The sequence below is a fragment of the Panthera pardus genome, unplaced genomic scaffold (assembly GCF_024362965.1).
Source record: "Panthera pardus isolate Hobbes unplaced genomic scaffold, ASM2436296v1 HiC_scaffold_26, whole genome shotgun sequence".
Taxonomy (NCBI): domain Eukaryota; kingdom Metazoa; phylum Chordata; class Mammalia; order Carnivora; family Felidae; genus Panthera; species Panthera pardus.
Window position 1 is genome coordinate 1,547,770 of NW_026526832.1, and position 19,676 is coordinate 1,567,445.

Consider the following 19,676-nt stretch of genomic DNA (forward strand, 5'->3'; position numbering starts at 1 on the left):
TTGAATATAGCGTTGCCACAAACCTCCAATTAGTAAAAAACACAGTATCTGCCAAGTATAATGAAACAACACGCAATAAAATAAGGTTATGTCTGTATCCCTCACAAACACAAATGTAAAAAACTGCTAAACAAAATTTTAGCAAACTTAATTAAAAATATATAGAGACAGGGGAATACCTCATGATAAACAAGGGTTACCCCTGAATGCAAGGTTGGTTTAACAACCAAAAACCAGTCGGGTCGTAGGTCCACAGACTTAAAAGAATTGCTGAGCTAGAAGAGACCTTAGAGATCACCAACCTGAACCCTTTGTATTATAGATGAAGAAAGGAGGCCCACAAAGCCAACATCACACAGCTGATTAGGAGTCAGGCCTCAAGGTTGAACCTGGGGACCCAGCACATAGTAGAAACACAAACTTGGCTGTACTTCATTATTTGATTAGCACATATACCATTATTTTATTACTTTGACAGTAAGCATGGTGTGATGTCTTCGGGGTTAGGAAGTGCTGGGTTTGAATTCCAACTCTGTCTCCTATAGACCTGGGCATGTAATTGAAGTTCTCTAAGCCTCAGTATCCTCATCTGATAAACGGTGATAATAACAGTCTCTGTATCACAGGTTGGTTGTAAGGATTACAACCCAGGAACCCCACCAAAGAGAAAATCATACAGATCACACAGGCATACCTTGAAGATACTGCATGTTCAGTCCCAGACCGATTTTTTTTTAATGTTCATTTATTTTTGAGAAAGAGTGAGAGAGCGTGCGCGCATGAGCGGGAGAGGGGCAGAAAGGGAGACACAGAACGCGGAGCAGGCTCCAGGCTCCACACTGTCAGCACAGAGCCCAAGGTGGGGCTCAAACTCACAAACCGTGAGATCATGACCCGAGCTGAAGTCAGGCGCTTAACCAACTGAGACGCCCAGATGCCTCAAGTCCCATACCATTTGATTTGTCATTTCTCTACTTCTGGCCTGGGCTCTACCAAGAATGAAATCTTTTATTTGAGTGGCCTGTTTCCTTTTTTTGATTTTCTCCCAATTACCTGCTTTCCCGTCCACAGTGGAAAGGGCTTCAGGATGGCAGGAGGAAAGAGCTTCACACGCCCCACTTTGTCTGTGAGTCCTCGGTACAGCAACTCCATATATTGCTCCCGAGTGAAAAAGCAACCTCGAGTGGTCATGTTTGCACCTGAAACCATGTGATCTTGAATCAACCCCGCCAAGGGCTGGCCATCCTACAAACCAAAACAGTAAGAAGACAAATAGGAAGTCACATTCTAATTCCTAATCATCTGCTTGGAAGCCATGTACTAGCAACAGCCCTCCCTTATACCCCTGTACTGTCCTGCCCCACAGCCTTCCTAGGCTGGTGCTTGGGCCTCCCATCTGGAGAGCAAACTGCCTCCCAAAGCACATGACCAGGCCTTCCCGACCGGCTTCCACCGTGACCATTTGCCGACTGTTCTAGAGCAAAACAGCTCCAAACTCGTCCAGCTCCCCACACCTTCTGTCCATAATCCCATCTGGTTCTAGTTACTCAGGCAAAGTTTTGGCATCTCTGCATAAATTTGGTCTAGCTTGCACTTTGCTGTGTTGTTGCTTTTATATTTTGGTTTTATGCTTTAGTATTTTTTCACACATTTCTGGCCTGGCTCTCCTCTAAATCAGCGATCCATTCAACAAATATTTATTGAGAGCCTACTATATGCCCAGGCAGTGGGTTAGCCCTCCAATCCACTCTAGTGGGCCAAACAGACATGATCCTTTACGGTGAGAAAGAGCTACATAGTAAACGAATGATTGGATAAATACGTTACCACAAAGGGTTTTAAATAACATGGAGAAAAATAACAGATGGGTCATCATTTAGATTAGAAGTAGGGGGATGGTCAGAAACGATCTCTCAGGGGCACTATTACAGAGCCCTGAGCATTACTGACTTAAGAGTCAGCTCTCTCTAAGGGGTAGGGGTTCAAGAGAGTTGAGAGGGCCTTGATGTGCATGACTGTAAAAGAAAAGAATGTACGTTTACAAGTGTCTCTTCACAATGTAGCACATGTTCATGGTGGGCCTTTAATAAAGGCTGTTGTCTACCAGATGCCCAAACAAGGGCTATTATGTAAGCCCCAATACATTCATCTCATTTGAAATCTTTCAGACTTTCTGATCCCTAGTCTCCTGCAACTTATCTGTAGGTCTGTGTTCATGGCAACATAAGACACACTAAAGTAAAAATAGCTGTGCCCACTGACATTTTTTAAGAGGTGGTTTTTGCAAACTTTTTAATGTTTATGGGAACTTGAGAAAAATCTGTGCCTTGGATCTAAAGATTGTTATCATTTGATTGCTTGTTAAACACTATCCAATATTATGGCAAGGTTTCATAACTAAGGCCAAAGGAACTCACGAATGCAGCCATGGAGAAGGGCCTGGAATTTAACCACATGTACTAATTCAAAGGATAAAAAGGATGCTTGTCAAATAGCCTAAATACTGTGGCAATGGGCTCTACATAAACTCAAAGACAATTATTATAGATGGCTGAATAGCTGCTGTAGATAGAAGGCAAGGTCAGATGGTGCACACGGCCCTTCTTACGAAGGCTCTGGGTTAAGAACATGAATAAAAACTTATACTCTGCATCTTGTTCCAAAGACAAGATCTTATTTTGCTTGGGGGAAAAACCCAAACCAGTATTACGCAATTTGCCTCATCCCGCAAGTCTTTGGGGAAGATACAGAGTTTTCCTTTTGTTTTCTTCCTTTAAAGAACATAATTACAAGTTATGTGATCTATTCAGTGCCTTCTCCTCTCTCCATCCAGATTTTTCCATGACTAGAAAATTGCCTTAATGGCTAAATTGCTTTCAATGCAATAATCATGAATTGTAGGGAGAAATGCTGATTAAAGCAACTTACTGAGGGCCTACTTATAATTCTAGATTTCCCAAATCCTGCTTAGGATCAGAAAGACCATCTCTAAATCAGAAACCCAGATAATTGTCAGCTATCCTATTCCATCTAATATCACAGCAAAATGACATTACAATTAATGCCTTTGGTCAGGATGCTTGGAGAATTAGGGTATTCTGTGACCTAAATTTTCTGGCTAAGTTGACAGAGTCGGGGAAACGCTCAATCCTTGTTAAAAAAACTTTCCACAAGGCACTGGCCCTCAAAAAATACAACAAGGAGAAGAAAAACAAAACTCCACAAAGAAACACATCAATCAAAAGTTCAGCTGTTTTCTTAGGAGAGAAACAGCTGAAGTTCCATTCACCTCCTATCTTAAGTAAGAAACACAACTCCATTAAATACATTCAAGCAACAATGAAATGTACTTTAATCAGGTCCTATGATTAATCAAGGAAGAGAACCTGAAACAAAGACATGGAATAATGAACAAAGGGAAATGGAAGCAAGGGAAATAAAGACACACCAAGAAAAATTAGCCCTCTCACTGCCCCCCCTTCCCCCAAAAAGGCCTTTTCTGGTTTAACAAAACTAGCTCCTGCTCTCCTAGGACTCTGCCACCAAAGTAGTTCAAGACATGCCGCATTTTTGTAATCGCTAGCAAAATAAGGATTCCATTTCTTGGCATTTACACTACAGATTAACTGAAATTTATCAAGAATCACAACCTCTGTACTCTGTTCTGCCTGTCTCCTGACCTGCAACTCGTGGGCATGCGAGCACGTGATGAGGCACATCTGGATTTAAACAGGTCAGTCCTTTGAAGGACGCAGTGTAAGCATGAAGCTTCTGTATAATCTTACTCAATGAAAATGAAGTATAGACCATTCAAGTTCGTTGGCCTGAGAACTTCAAAGCACCCCCTATTCCAACTCCTCTAATGTCCAGAGGTCACTGGACATGTACAGAGAACCATCTGGCTGCTCCCTGGTAGTGTCCCCTGTGGTAAAATGTGACCCTGCCTCCAGAGTCAGAGAACCACTTTAGTCCTGGGATCCACTTACTGCCATAGTACCTCTTCCATCCCCAGCCTTGCCTGTAAAGGGAGGCTAATAACACATGGTGCCGAGCACCTGAGCTTGGGAGTCAACGGTGCTGGGTTCGAGTCTTGGCATCGTCACTGGCTGGCGAGCTGCTCACTTGTGTTTCCTCATCTGAAAATCACTACTTCTTAAGCTTGTTTTGAGGACTAAACAAGAGAATGTTTGCAGGTCACTCAGAGCAGTGCCTGAGGCACAGGGAGTGCTCAATAGGTGGTGGCTTTTGTTGTCACACAATGACAGCCACAACTGTTATTTAAGTGAAAAGACAAAAAGCCAAATTTCAAGTTAGTCAACTTATTATTCTAACTTCTGAGGGACCCCAGTGGGCCTTTAGCTCCTCTTTTCCACTTTTAGCCTCTTTACTAATCAACAGCTGGCTGCAGCAGGCAGAGAAGGGAAAGAGAGTGAAACTCAAACAGCTGGGTCCAGCACGGAGCCATCCCAGCGTGTCTGATGGCCAGGAGGCTGGGATGCTGGGCCCCGGGCCACTGCCAGATTCTCTGGGTGGCAGATGACTGCTGAGAAGAGATGTTCCCAGGTGGAGAAAACACTGACCAATGCTGGACGTCTCCGAACAGCCTCCCGTGCTCCTCTGGCTGCAGACGTCTTCTCCTGCAGAAGGTTGGCAAGACCCCCAGAGGGGGAAAGAAGCAAAGCCCCGAGGACCCGGGAGCTCCCTGTAACTTCCTCCGCCTTCTCAGCGGTGTGCTGGTCCAAGCACTTCATGTAAACGTGTACACTAACAGCACCTATTCTAAGGGCTGTGCCAAGGGTGAAAGGGGAAGCCTCTGAAGTGCTTTACACAGTGTCTACCATTGAAAAAGGGCTTGGCAAATGGTAGCCATAATTCCATGTTACTATTATTACTGATTCTTTCATACTCCACCACAATCCAACTGAACGACGTAGAATTGTGAATCACTGTGACACAAACTGCTGATAATTTAAAAGGCGTCAGGCCCCAGGATGGGTGGTGAGGGGTAAATGGAGTCTGGAACATACTCTGCTCTCTTTCCTTCAGCCTGGCTCTTTCCCCACCCTCTTGCTCTCATGAACACTCACTGACTCAGGCCCCTGCCACTTAATGGAATGGGTCAGCTGGCCGGGCAAGGAGGAAGGAAACTGAATCCTTCTCTTGTACCCCACTGGACAGCCATGACCACATGGCGCTGCTTTAAAAATGTTTTTAAATGTTCGTTTATTTATTTTGAGAGAGAGTACTAGTCGGGGAGAGGGGCCGAGAAAGAGGGAGAGAATCGCAAGCAGGCTCCATGCTCAGCGTGGAGCCCGATGCGGGGCTCGATCCCACGACTATGAGATCATGACGTGAGCCAAAATCAAGAGTTGGACGCTCAACTGACTGAGCCACCCAGGTGCCCCTACGTGGCTCTGCTTTTAAGGACCAACCTCAGTGATAGAAGTCAGGGATTCAAAGGGGAGACACCTTCATGGGCTAGAGGGATCTCATCTGGGCCCTTGGGTTAAGCTGTCTCTAAAAACTCATGCTTGTCAGAACTCAAAGGATCAAAGTCATCTGGGGATCATAAGGACCATCACAGTTAGGATGCTAATGCTTGCTGAAGGCTAATAACTTGTACAATGCAAACATAAGTCTGGAAGAAAAGACCTCTTACAGAGCTAATAGTTAATACCCTCTAAGCAACTACAGGGTTGAAAACCCCACCTGGAAGAAGCCAGGACCCTCTATTCCATAGGCCTCTGCCCTAGAGCTACCCACTGACACCAGAAGACAAAGAGCCCAGACCTGAAATGGCAAGTTGTGTCAGCGATGACCATGGAACCGCCTCAAGGTCAGACCTACCTTGGGAACAAGGTACTGCTGATCTGTACAGGCCAGGACGTAGGCCTCAGCCCGGCCCAGTTCACTCTGGGGGAAGTGGGCATTCATCTCGTCTCCATCAAAGTCGGCGTTATACGCCTTGCAGTTGGCATAATGGAGCCGCAGGACTTTCTCTTCGGGCAGGATGCGGGCGTGGTGTGCCTGGATGGAGGGTCTGTGCAGGGTGGGCTGTCGGTTCAGCAGGAGGATGTCCCCATTCTTCACATGCCGGCACACCTGGGGGCAGAGCAGAGCAAAGGGGGGAGGTTGGTGACAACTTCAGCATCATCACTACTGTTCCCAGGGCTCTCCTCAGCCTGGTCTGCATATGGGTTCCGTCCATCTCCTGTTTTATTCAACCAAATGAAAGGGGAATTGGTCCCTTTTTTTAAGAAAGAAACTTAAAAAAAATTTTTTTTTAATGTTTATTTATTCTTGAAGGAGAGAGGGAGACAGAGCATGAGTGGGGAGGAGCAGAGAGAGGGAGACACAGAACTCAAAGCAGACTCCAGGCTCTATGCTGTCAGCACAGAGCCTGACACAGGGCTCGAACTCATGAACCACGAGATCATGACCTGAGCTGAAGTCAGACGCTCAACCGACTGAGCCACCCAGGCACCCCTGAAACTCTAGAAATCTTTGAGAAATAGCTACTAGCCCAGTGTGGCCCTGATCCCCGCTCTGGGCTCAGAGATGCAAGTGACAGATGAGGTCCCAGGCCCCTGTTCAGTAACCTTTGTCTTCTTCAGAGAGGTATGGCCTTTCCAGAGTCTTGAAGTCCTCTGAAAAATGGTCTAGGGAAAGAAATGAACACATCTGATGACAGCATGTCTGCATGGAGCTGTGAAACCCCTGGCTTGAAAGGACCTAGCAGACCTCTGGGATTCCCCACACTGCCCCCTGCCCCAGGCACATGAGAATAGGTTGTTTTAAACATCAATCCTAGGTTTTAGAACTATCTCACCCAATCTCTGGAACACAGAGTTTTGAGTCCCAGTTCAATGCCTTCTGAAAACATTCTGTTGCACTTAAAACATTAAAAAGAAATTTAAATTGCCATAGTCTTTTGGGAAAGCAATCTGACAACAGATTTAAGAACGTTTAAAACTCCTTTCCTTTTGGCATTTCAGAAGGAAAAAAGTGCCAATGTCAGGTTACATAAACACGTATGTTTAAGCAGCAGTGCTCACAGCGGACAAACATGAAATAACTTGGGCTGCTCCACAGAAGCGGCATGGGTATGTAAACCATGATATACACTATGGAATACTATGCAGTGATGAAAAAAACGGAGTTAAATACTCATCCTTAATATTCAAGTAAAAAAAAAAAAAAAAAAAAAAGGAGAAGAAAAAGAAAATCCAGGTGCCATATAAGGTGACAGGATGAGGCGGTTTAAAACCCAACACAATTCTTTATGTATTTATATGTACAAGGGAAAGGTTTCTTGGATCCCTACCCAGCGGTCCCTATGGACTCCGCAGGTACAAGGGCACATGGGAAAAGTAAGGCACAGAGTACATCTTTACCTCTACACATCTTAGTCCTGTTCCTGCAACAATGCGTGTGTATTACTCCTATTCATTTTTTTTTTTTTTTAAGATCTCCAACTATTTTTAAGAAAAGCAACAAGTACTGCCCAAGTGATATGCTCATTGTGGGGCAGAAAACTCAGAGAACAGAATAAAGACCACAAGTAATCTTACTCCTTAAAAGATAGCCACCATCCACACTTTTTTCCCCCTTACCAATACGCCACTGGTCATGTCCTCCTGACAGAACACCACTTCCCACAAAGCTGACTCTAGTGGAGGGCTCACTGAGCTTTATACTGCCCTTTATCCTACCTTATGTTAACTACTGGGCTTCCTAAATGATGAACCCAAAAGCTATTTTAAAAGAGAAATGTATGAAGGCAGCTGCCCCAGCCATTCTGCAGGCCCCCTGAGCAGCCCAAATCAGTCTTGGTCAGACCCTTCCCACCCAAATGGACTTGGTCCCAAATGGACTTGGTCAGACCCCTCCCACCCAAGTTTCCCTCAATTATAGCAGGTAACAGCTTGGGGGTAACAAATTCCTCCAAGTCTAGTCTCTTTATGTTGCCCACATTTATGAAGCTGAACCAGAAAGGTGGCTCCAGAGAGTCTAGAAGTAGACAAAAGATCCTGTCCCCATCCACCCCACCTCACCCCAAATTTTCAGCTAAGCTGAAAGTTTCCTCCAGGTCAGGGAAGCAAGGAGCAAAACCCTGAAATTCTAAATGGCAGTCCTAAAAGCACTTAGCAAGGAGGCAGTCTTTCTGCGCTCCAAGGAGTTCGAACATTCCCCTCTCTGCCCCCACATCCATGTTTCCAAGGAGACCTGAACTCTGAGAATTCTCATGAGGGTCTGTCCAGGGCACGTCATAGAGACTGAGCTGACTTTCAAAGTCTTATTTCTTTAGCTTCTCCAGGGAGAAACTGCCCAGACCTGTGGGCAAAACCCCAGGATGGGCCTCAGATTTGAGTCTCGTAAATTTGAGACATCCTCTAGCATAAGCAAACCCCACAGCTGGGAAGGCAAGCAGGCCAGTCTGGCAGGCACCAGCCAATCCAAACAGAAGCCCTGGAGCAAAGGGAGCTCCCCTCGCCAACCCAAACCTGAGGCCCTTCCTTTCTCTTGTATCTAAATAAATACTGCAGTGAAAATTAGCATGCCCCAGTGCCCGGGTCAGAGTTTTCAGAAGCAGACCCAGAGCCAAAGAGCGGCTTCTGGCAGGCTGCTGGGCTGGGAAATGAGCCTCAGCCGTCCTGGCCACCTCCTCCCAACTTACAAGGCCCAGAGGAAGGGACAGAGATTTCACACCTCCCAAGGGAAATGGGTCCTGTCAGTCACCCTTTTCCTTCTCACCTAACCTGCGGTCCGTCCTTCCCCGGACCAGGCTCCCTGCTTCCCAGTCATGACCCCAGCTCTTTAGTCTAGTCCTGATCTACGTGCAATGCGTTAACCAAAATCTGCAAAACATTACAAATAAAGTACACGTGTACGTAATTATACAAGTTAGCATCGTTTATAATGTTATTGAGATTTTGGAAAAGAGGGATGCCTGGGTGGCTAAGTGGTTGAGTGTCTGACTTCGGCTCGGGTCGTGATCTCATGGTTCGTGGGTTTGAGCCCCGTATCGGGCTCTGTGTTGACAGCTCAGTGCCTGGAGCCTGCTTACGCTTCTGTGTCTCCCTCTCTCTCTGCCCCTCCCCTGCTGCTGTCGCTATCTCTCAAAAATAAAGATCTAAAAAAAGAGAGATTTTGGAAAATAAAAATAATCATCCTTCATCCCCACGTCCTGATGTTAAGAGCCACTTTTCCCTCATAAAGTCCCTTCCTGTCTTCGCCCCTGGTTACAGGTCCAACGTGGCCCTCCCACCTCAGTGCCTCCCTCATCTCAGCCTGGGTCCGTCTACTCCGCAGGGGTTTCCTGAGCACCTCTTGCATGCTGGGTGCTGAGAACACCCTACCCGCGTCCTCACGGAATTTAGGCATTGGAGGGAGGATGAATGTGAATGGGTGCCCGCATGGTGACAACATCACACAATGAGAACAAGGGGTGGGGTGGGGGTGATGAGTGTGTGGTGGGAACACCATGGGGCGCACCTCCTACAGTTTTGAGAGTGTCAAACTACAGAACACAAGCAGGAGCAGGACACCTGCTTTTGTAAACAGAGTCTTCCGGGCACGTGGCCAGGCCCATTCATTTATGTGCTGCCCGCGCTGGCTCTGACACTCCCAAGGCAGGGTTGATTAGCTGCACCAGAGACCATGTGGTCCCCAGAGCCTAATATATTTACAACCGGACCCTTGGCTGGAAAAGTTTGCAGACCCCTGCCCCAGAGGATGAGGGCTTTGCTGAGACCCGAAGGACTAGCAGGAATTGGCCCGGGAGCGTGGGGGAGGGCAGTGATCCAGGCGGGGACACAAATACATGAGGGCAAGGCCTGAAGGGAAGGGACTCTGCAACGGTGGGGGCCAGCTGGAACATGGAGGCAAGCTGAGAGGTGAGGCTGGAGGGGAAAACAGGGACAGTGTGCCCAGGACTGGAACTGAAGTCAGAAGACCAGCGAACGGGCCCGCCCATTCAACCTCGCCACTGCTCGGAACGCACTTCAGTCACTTCCCAGGAACTGACCGGCCTGTGGCAGCAGGCCAACTTTCCCTCTCTGAAACTCTGGATACCGCTCACCTCCGACCCCACAGACGTAACCAAGGCCGTGTCAAGTTCTCTGTGCAACTGCCTCATCCTTGCATCCCAATCACGTCAGAAACCCTGTACCCTTCTGCTGGTCTTTCAGATGCCCTTAGCTACTGGCCCCGCTGCCTCATGAGAGCTCTGAAACCTGACTGCTCCCACTCTTCGAACTGCTCTCCTGCGTCACAAATGACCTTCATTTGGACAAATCGGATGCGCCCTCTCTGTTTCTGCACTCTTCTCAGACTTCACATGGAACTTCATGAGCATCTAACAGGTATCCCTGGGAGATATGAAGATACCCAGGGCTGCTCTTTCCCACAACCACATGTGGGAAACAGATGCAGATGCCAAATGAGGAGGCCCAGCCCCCCCCACTCCCCAACCACTCTCCCTCAGCTTCCCCGGTCCTCCCTGCCTTCCTCCGGCTTCCACATTTCAGCCCGTGAGTCCCCCATTTTCTCTCTCCACTGTACTTTGTGCTCGGAGTTCACACTCTGAAAATTAACTCTTATGGCCCTTAATTTAAGTCCCACACACCCACCTCTCACAGGAGATGGGCCTTTAGATTCCCCACCATCACCTCACTTTACAGGGGCCCGATGTACCTCCTGTCAGGGCACTGCCACTCTCCTGTGCTGGGAACCACAACTTGGTTCTCACCTCCTGTCTCTTCCACAGCCTTGACCCCCACGCTATCCAAGTCACCCCCTCCCCCCCAAACATCCCTGCCATAACCTTCACTTTCCTGCAGCCTTCAGGCTGGCCCTCACCTGCCTCCTGATGACTGAATCCTCCGTGCCCTCCCACCCTCAGGAGCCCTTTTGTTGTTGTTGTTGTTGAATTTGCATCACATTATTTCTAATAAGAACTGCATCTCAGTCACCATCGAGATACAAAGATAAATACCGATAAAGCACATAAGTGCATCATGCATATTCAAGCCAAAACCAAGAGTATGTTTCCGTCCTTACTGGGCATCTTAATCTACACACCTGAAAACCAAGTATAACTTTTTTGATCAAATACACATAATTTCTTTTTTATCTTTAAAGTTCTTTGACTTCCATGTGCCTTTCTTGCTGAGCATCAAGTACTAAAGCCAGAAGTCTCTGTTGCTAGTCCCTGTTGTGTCTGCCACACCACCGAGCAGTGATGCCACACATTCCCTGGTGATGCCCCCACCACGCTGTAAACTCCAGAGTAGCGGGGCCTTGTCTACAGTGACTGGCAAAGCGCGGCACAGAGAGCAGTGGGTCCTCTGTACCGCCGACCCCCACTCCACTCTCCATTTTTCTCCCCAATTTTCCAACCATGAGACTCTTTCACGTGTTTGGCTTGAGTTAACTGGAAGACTACCTCATGTTTGTCTTGCTTCACCCACAAGTTACGTGAAGTACACCTCGAGATCTCCTGCATCCCTTACACAGCTCCTACCAAAACACCAGGCGCTTCAGAAAGGCAGAATAATCCCATGAGCCTCAACATAAACCTTACGTCATGCACTAGAAAAGAACAAAACAGGTGACCTGATCTGTGTCTGCCTGTGTCCCCTACGGCCAAAGCAGAAAATGGGTAGCATGCTACTGCTGTACCTTGGCAAAGCAGTGAGACAGGAAGTGAGAGGAGAGGCTGCAGTGAAGAACCAACAGTCACCACAACAAGGCCACAGCGCTTCCCTAATCCTTTTTGTTCCTCCTCCAAAGTTCCCTCAAGGCCAAAGGAAACTTTGTAGAGCTCCACCTCATTACTAAAGACCTGGGTCAGCCACTAGGTCTGTACATGTCAGAGAACCACGCAGACGAACACTCACTCTATCAGTCCCCTAAGTTAAACCCAAATAAAGATCCATTTCACCTCAACAACTTCTGCCGCTACTGCCTGGCTAGGGGTCATCTGTTATGCTCCCCCCAGCATAAATGGCTACTATTTAGCAGGACACAAATGATGTCACTCACCAATTTCATACCCCCAGCTAATCAATTACGTACTCTTTCCAGTGGAGCCCAGGTAAGCTTTGGGATCCCTTAACACAGAACTACAAGCAGCCATCAGCAACTGCCAGGAAATGAGGCATCAGATGAAACCTGTGGGTTACCAGTTATCACGGACACAATACATTTCCTTCCTTTAGGTCAGTTCTCAAACATTAGCATGCAGAGGAACCCTCCAGAGCACTTGCTAAAACACAGATTCCTGGGCCCCATTCCCAGAGATTCTAATTCATTTTGCGGGGGTTTGGGGAGAAGAGGGTGAATGTGCATTTCTCACAAGCCCTAGGGATGCTGCTGCTGCTGCTAACCTCAGAACCACCCTTTGAGGAGCCCTGCTTAAGGACAGCAAACTCTCCTGCTCCAGGATCACAACTGAGTTATCATTAGAGAGTACTTCTCGAGTCTTTGATGTGTGCCCAGCACCGTGCTGCATGTCATGGGACAGCCAAATGAAGCTTGAATCATGGTGTCAAGATCCTAGGAATGCCAGCTCGAGCTGGGAAGATAAAGTAAGCCCCATGAAACCCCTAAGTAACACCCACATGCAGGGGAAGCTTCATCTTGTGAAGGCAGAACAGCTCATGGATTCCTGTGTCAGCACTCATGGCTGGCAGTCACAGGGGAGCCAGACAAGAGCTGGCCGAGCCCCTGAGCAAATCTGTCCACTACTCACAATTTTTGTCCCCTGGGGCTTAGGTGCCCCCGTGGCTGGTGTCAGGAGCTGTTTGGCTACGGCTTCCCGCTGTGTCAGGTCCACAGCACTCAGGGCCGTGCGACTGCCATCCTCGTTGATGACCATGGAGGCTCCCGGGTGCACATTGGGGCCATTGATGACTGCTTGCCTCAGTTCCTGAACATTCCAGGGGGTGACTGGCTGAGGGTAGGTCAGTTTTGTGGCAAACACCTGGAAACAGGGAGTGGATATGAAAATTCGGGGTAGGCAGAAAAGATTGTATAGAGATTCAAAATCTGACTCAACAGGCTGTGAGACTTCTTCCCCATGACGTGGAGGTGCTATCTTAGCCACAAAAGTCCTTCAGGGAGTACGCAACATCCTGTCTGTCTTCTCCACAAAGCCATTTATCTAGACTTGAGGCCCGAAGGGAATAGAGATTAGGCCTCCTTTCCTAGCAGTCTGTCTGGAGAGAATAATTTGAGTGTTGCAGTTTACACATTAAAATTTTTTTTCACCCATTTTAAAACTTCATCATTTCCTCACCCACCAATCAATTCACAGTCCCCAAAGGCAACACAGAATGGGACACTAACTTGAGAGAGGCGGCAAATACCCGCCCTCAAGTACCACCACAGCCCCCTCCACTCCAGTAGACATCACTAACCCAGACATGGCGTTGGAGCCTCTACCCAGCACTTTTGGCTGCCACTGCAATCAAGGTGGCACTTGAGATGAAACCAATTCAGTCTCCTGATATATGAGAAAGTGCAGCGTTACCACTTAACGCTTAACCTGCAATATACTCGAAGAGGAGTTATGTGGTTAAGTAAGTTTCTAAGTTGCTGAATGTTATAGACACTCTGATGCTCCTACATGCACACAACTGTATCAGAGACTATGCAGAGTCCTTCATAAAGAACCTGGTTGAACTCTGTCCAGGTTCTTTGTCCAGGTCTCTGCTTAAACAACACTTTGCGAAAAGCCTTACCTGCCACCCCAGCCAGCGCTCCCTTTCCCCACGGTCAATTCTGTTTTTGCCAATGCACTGACCACCACCTGACAGTGTTTATGCTCCTATATATTCCTTTATTTGTCTCCACCACTGGAATGTAAGCCTCTCAGGGGACACTCTAGTCGGTCTGGTTCACTGCTCATCTCTAGCTCATTCCCCAAACTTATTTCAGTTCCTCTGCTCCCATAACACCTCTCCACGGTGCTTTACGGGAAGGGTGTGCCACAAGGGACCAAGAGGCAATCTCGCACAGTCAGCTCCTCACAGCCATCCTGTGAGTAACACCCCCAGGCTACCATGGCCCTGAGACCTGAACAGGCTGGAGGTAGGCAGAGGGGGAGTCCCTCCTTAGGACAAGCCATTATGAAATGAACCCACATCCGAGAAAGGGACGCTCGGCACCTCTGAAGGTAGAAACAAGAGGCAGCACTACAGGTCTCTCCTAAAGCTGGGATGCTCTATGCATTGTGAGGCCAAAGGCTATGGAGGTAGTCCATGCCTTCTGTCCAAAGAAAGCAACAAATAGCAACGAAATGGGCCTCAGACTCAGGAAGGTCACAACTGGGCTTCATAATACCTTTCTCTGCCACCTGACCCAGCTTCCAGACATAAAGATCTATGGCTCTAGGAGGCAGTGGGCCCAGGACTAAGCTTTCTCTGACTCCTGGCCTCTCTTAGGTGTGCCTTTGCCCAGGAAGCCGAGTGTACCCCAGAGAGACGAGGCAGCGGGCATACAGGGGACCATCAGAACACTTGAGCTCTGCTCATTACCAGCGCTCCCCAGAGAGCAGCAGAGGGGGCAGTGTGTGAGGAAATGAGACTCTCCACAACGGGAAATAAACCACCTTCATATTACTGACCTCAAGGCCCATTAAGGAGGAAGCCAATTAAAGCGCTACTGCTAATGCGCACCACAGCCCGAATGGGTGGGGAAGTGAGAAAAGGAGGCTGGCTCCCTGAGGAAACACTAATGGGTGGATGGGGCACACTGCTCACCCCCAAGGAGCTGGGAGGATGGATGACACACACACAGAGCCCTCTCTGGAGGTTTTCTCCCTTCCTGAGCCTGGCAACTAAGTGTACACATTCCTGACTCCTAATGCCTGGCAAGTGCATGGGACGGAAACCCCCCCTTTCCCTCTTCCGCGTCTCTGTCCTGCATTCAATCTGACTAGGAAGGTTTAGAGACTAGGCTTTGAGAGGCAGGAGGAAGATACACAGGCGGGGATGTGGCAGTTAGCTCCCTGCTTGCCCAGGAAGGGTCTTCCTTGTAGGTACAAGGTGTTTGGAGACCTAGTAAAGAGTGAAAGCAATACCATCACACAGCCTCACGTCCCTGCCAAATGGCTTGTTCAGGAAGAAGCAAAAGCTGTCCCCACCCAAGCCACAACCAGCATGCTGCACACCTTCCCCCCCAGCCCTCAGCACTCCCATGTACCACACCCAACAGTAGCCAGAGAGGCCCCACCACACACACCATAGGAATTCCAATTTCGTTGGTGTTAATGTACATGTCTGGGCAGATGACAGAGCGGGCCGCATAGTCCACTCGCTTTCCCATCATGTGCTTTCGGAATAAGCCATCCTTCTTCTCCAGGATCTTTATGCAGGAAAAAAGTCCACAGAAAGCATGTTTAAAGAAAAAAAAAAAGTATACTTATTATTTTCTTGTTTCAAAACAAATACAGTTATTATTTAACCCCTTCGGTTAGCAATGGGGATCCAACTTCCTGCTCACCTGTCTAATGCCAGGGTACTTTTCCATCATTAATTTATCCATTTCACTATCAAACACGATATTGACGTGGCTCTGAAGACGAATCCAAATGTTGTAAAGTTTGTCTGTGAGGGACTGGCCAGGAAGCGTACTCAAAAAGGATCGGTCCAGAGCAATCGAAGAGTCTTTTTCCTGGCAAGACACAATCAAGAAAAGAGGCATGATGGAAAAACCTCACAAAGGCCAGGCTTTGTTTTGTTTTTCTTTCTTCCTCTAGCTCTGACAAATGATGAGCTCTGGAGTTTGCCTTTATGTCTTTTGTCTTATGCCTATGTCTTTTTTGCCACTGATGGATCAGTGGCAAAGTCCTGATAAATCTATCTTGTCAGTTTGTATCAACATAACATCAGCCCCATCGTATACATCGATACTATCGTTTTTCTGATAGTAAAATGAACTCAAGTTTACATGCGAGCTTTCTCTCTCTCTTTTTTTTTTTAAACTAACACATATTTATTATCTCACAGTTTCTGTAAGTCAGGAATCTGGGCACAGCCCAACTAGCTTCTCTGCTTCAGAGGCTCCCCTAGGCTGCAATAAAGGAGTCAGCCAGAGCCATGGTCTCATCTGAAGGTTCATCTGGGGAAGGATCCATCTCTAAGCTGACATGGCTGTTGGCAGGATGCAGTTCCCAGAGGGTGGCTGGACTGGGGGCCTCAGTTCCTAGTTGGCTATTGGTCAGAGACCACTTACAATTATGTGCCTTGTAGGCTTCTCCAACACAATAGGTTGTTTCACTGAACTGTGAAACCCAAGAAAGTAATGAAGGGGTCTGCTAGCAGCAGCTGCTGTAATCCCTTACTATCTAATTCTTCAGACCACCGTACAAATTCTTGCCCCTTCAATACTCTTCATGAAACTCTGTTATCCTGACAGATAACTGATTCTCACATGGAATTTCACCTTTGTTTATGGTTTTGGAAAAACTTGATTTGAAGCACTTATGAAAATATAAGTGGAAGAATTTCTTAAAAGTAAAAATGTTTGCTATATTATTTTCTATTTTATCAATTAAAATGTGGGTCCCCAACTGAGCTACGTCAAGTGACTGGCTGATCTCCAAGTATCACTGGAATATCTGAACCAATCCTTTATAATATTTCTGTCCCTGGGTCTGCCTCCTTCTCTTCTCTCCCTACCTGCCCAGGAGACAGGCCCTTAAGCTGCCTGACAGCACCACCTACTGACACTGTCTGGCCACCTACTAGCCCCAACTGGCTGGGTATGACACTGGAGACAGATGTCCCCCAGTGTGAGTGAGATGGTGAGAAGAAATCTGTTAGTGTATTGGGAGAGGTATGAGGGGAGGGGCAAAGCTCTAGTAAATAAGACTGCCAAGAAAACCATTACTGAAGTGGGTTTGTCCTCCACCCTGAGAAATAAAGGCATCTTCTTTAGATATAGGGAGGACAGATGTATTTTCTGCTCTGAGGAAGCCTCACAGGGAGAGATGGTCACCTGTATGATGACAGGGGCCATGTCAGCCTAACTTATTGCTTATGATATTACCTGATTCAGGGCTATGTGATGACTCATGCAAGGAGACCCTGTCTCACTAGCATATACTCAATGCCAGGTGTAGCCCCTGGCCCCCATCAGGCATTCATAATTCGGGAGAGGGCTGCCATAGAAAAGGAATGCAGGGAGCAAATAGGGAAAGAAATAAGAACATGTCCTGTTAATCACACAGAAAGGAGGCACTGCGACTTCAGGTAGCAAGGACCTTAAGAATCAGAAAGGATGTTTATTTCTGCAGACAGTTGGCCTTTTTGTTCCTATTTTCTTTTTTTTGACAAAGCGCTGCTCTAATTTCAAGGGACACTGAAGTAGTTCTTAGCCCTGGTCTTGGCTATCTTAATGGCCTTCCCCCTAAGCTGGACTAGGGCCTGCAGATGGCATGTTCCTCTTAGACTGAAGGTTTTTGAAAGCACACCTATGCTGACGGGTCAGAAAACTTAAAACCAAAGACAGTCCAGAGGAGAGTATGGATAACCCACAGCACAAGTGTCCAGGCAGACAGTGGCGCCACCTGGTGATGGGCCTGGCTCACAGCGAACTGTTGCCGGCAGCTGGAAGCAGCCTGAGACAGCCTTCCTGCTTCCGTCCAGACAGCATCTCGGAACGGGGAAGGATCTCCATGATCTCAGCAAGCTTTCTGAGTGCCTGATTCATCTTTATACCCATGGAAGACCTGGCATACTGAAGTAGGCTCAGAAAGTCGGCTGAAATGGGAAAACTGAATCCAGCTCTACTGTTTACGGAGAACAAAGCTGAAGCCTCAAACCTGACAGTCCTATTCTGGGAAATTCCTAGAATCAACAACACTGCCCTCCTGAACCCAATGCTAGAGGTCTTAATGAGCCAAAAACAGAGCTGGATGACTCAGGCTCTGGCACCATAACCCAAAAGAAACATTCTTAGAGCCGACAGACTCTTCTTTCTTGAGCTGCCAATCACTGCTAGTGAGGCTAGGTGGCCCAGAACAGCCTCTATATAAACTCTTACCACAAACCATACACATTTTATAGTGGAAATGGGCCCAGGAAATTAAAGCAACTCAACAAAGGTTATTGGGGCAGAACCTAGATCTTTCCATGCTCATATCATGCTTTCCCCCTGACATTACCTAGGTACCCCAAATGAGAGCTCACACACAGCTGTACAGAATTCCCAACCAGCATCTCCCCGCACCCCCAGCGTTCTGCATCTGCACCGTGGGCATTAGAACTAAACATATATGCTTATGACGTCAGTTCCAAAGCAGCCCTGACCTCATCCTTGGCAGGTGCTGCCACCTCACATGGCAGCTCCTGTTCTTGGGCCATCAACGCCAGAAGTTTTCGGATCAGGACCATGTCCTTCATGACAGCCTGCAAGTTCACCGTCTGGCCATTAGTAAACATCTGGTCCCCTAGCCGATTGACAGGGCGATACCTGTAGGGGGACACATGGAACTGTTTAGTGTGAGGGAAGGGTCACGTTCTTCAGACTCTTGCCTGTCCCTGCTATGAGCAACTCACAACCCACCACACTCAGAAACCAACCAGCATTTCTATTACATTCAAGACAATACTCCCAACTACCCGCAACTTGGGTGTGGAACTGCTGATTTACTTCTCAGTGCCCTGGCCCTTCAAGCCTCTCCCAGAGGTCATTATTCAATGAATCGCTCAAGAAACCTTTTCCAGGTGAAATAAAGTCAATTAAAGGGCATTACCTTGAGGGGGGCACCACCAGGAAATCCAAAAAGAACATACTGGGATTGAATCTAGACTCCATGCCAACGTCTTCCAGTCCCAAAAAAAGGTAATTCAGAAAGAATCCTGTATTTGAAATAAACCAAAATGATCATTTAAATCTATGTGTAAGGGCAGGGATGGGTGACCACAAAATTCTACTGGGTGAAAAAAAACCGAGAATATGAGACAACATGTGGAGCTAAATCACATTTTTCTTTCTAAAAACAAGCAAAAAATAGTGCCTGCATGTTGAGAACGTGCACGCAGGTGAGATGGTAGCTTGAGGACGGGCACTGCGGGGACCCCAGTGCTCAGCCCGGGGACTGAGACGGACAAGGATGGTAAACATCTTTACCTTGTTTCTCACTACCTTCCTGGACTATCAGACTTAACCCCCCCCCACCCCCAACACACACACACATGGTTTTGGCTTTTATAAAAACTATATCTAAAAAACGGGGGGAAACAAATTAAAAAAGTTAGCCTTCTCAAAAACAAAGCAAAACAAAACAATACAAAACAAATCAAAACACCATTCGTATGCTACCAAGAGGGGATCATTTTTGTGGATCAAAGCTATATTTTAAGTTTCCAGTAAACTTAAAAAAAAACTTAAAAAAAAAAAAAAAAGGCTACATCAGAGTGCCTGGGTGGCCCTGTTGGTTACGTGACTTTGGCTCAGACCTTGATCTCAAAGCTTGTGTTGGGGTCCATGCTAGGCATGAAGCTTACTTTAAAAAAACAACAACAACAACAACAAAAAACTGTGGGGCACCCGAGTGGCTCAGTTGTTGGAGCATCTGACTTTGGCTCAGGTCATGATCTCACGGTTCGTGGGTTCAAGCCCCACATCGGGCTCTGTGCTGACAGCTCAGAGCCTAGAACCTGCTT

The 19,676-nt window shown here is 47.4% G+C and overlaps 1 protein-coding gene across 1 annotated transcript in view; it reads right to left on the minus strand.

Annotated features, from left to right (window-relative positions):
* POLR1A (RNA polymerase I subunit A) overlaps positions 1 to 19,676 on the minus strand; it is a 74,268-nt gene that overhangs the window by 39,509 nt on the left and 15,083 nt on the right. The window contains exons 8-14 of the mRNA XM_019443894.2: positions 18,764 to 18,869; positions 18,318 to 18,480; positions 15,508 to 15,678; positions 15,247 to 15,369; positions 12,755 to 12,985; positions 5,848 to 6,102; positions 1,054 to 1,245 (exon numbers count right to left, since the gene is read on the minus strand). Of these exons, the coding sequence (XP_019299439.2) occupies positions 1,054 to 1,245; positions 5,848 to 6,102; positions 12,755 to 12,985; positions 15,247 to 15,369; positions 15,508 to 15,678; positions 18,318 to 18,480; positions 18,764 to 18,869 (1,241 nt within the window). The remainder of the gene's footprint in view (positions 1 to 1,053; positions 1,246 to 5,847; positions 6,103 to 12,754; positions 12,986 to 15,246; positions 15,370 to 15,507; positions 15,679 to 18,317; positions 18,481 to 18,763; positions 18,870 to 19,676) is intronic.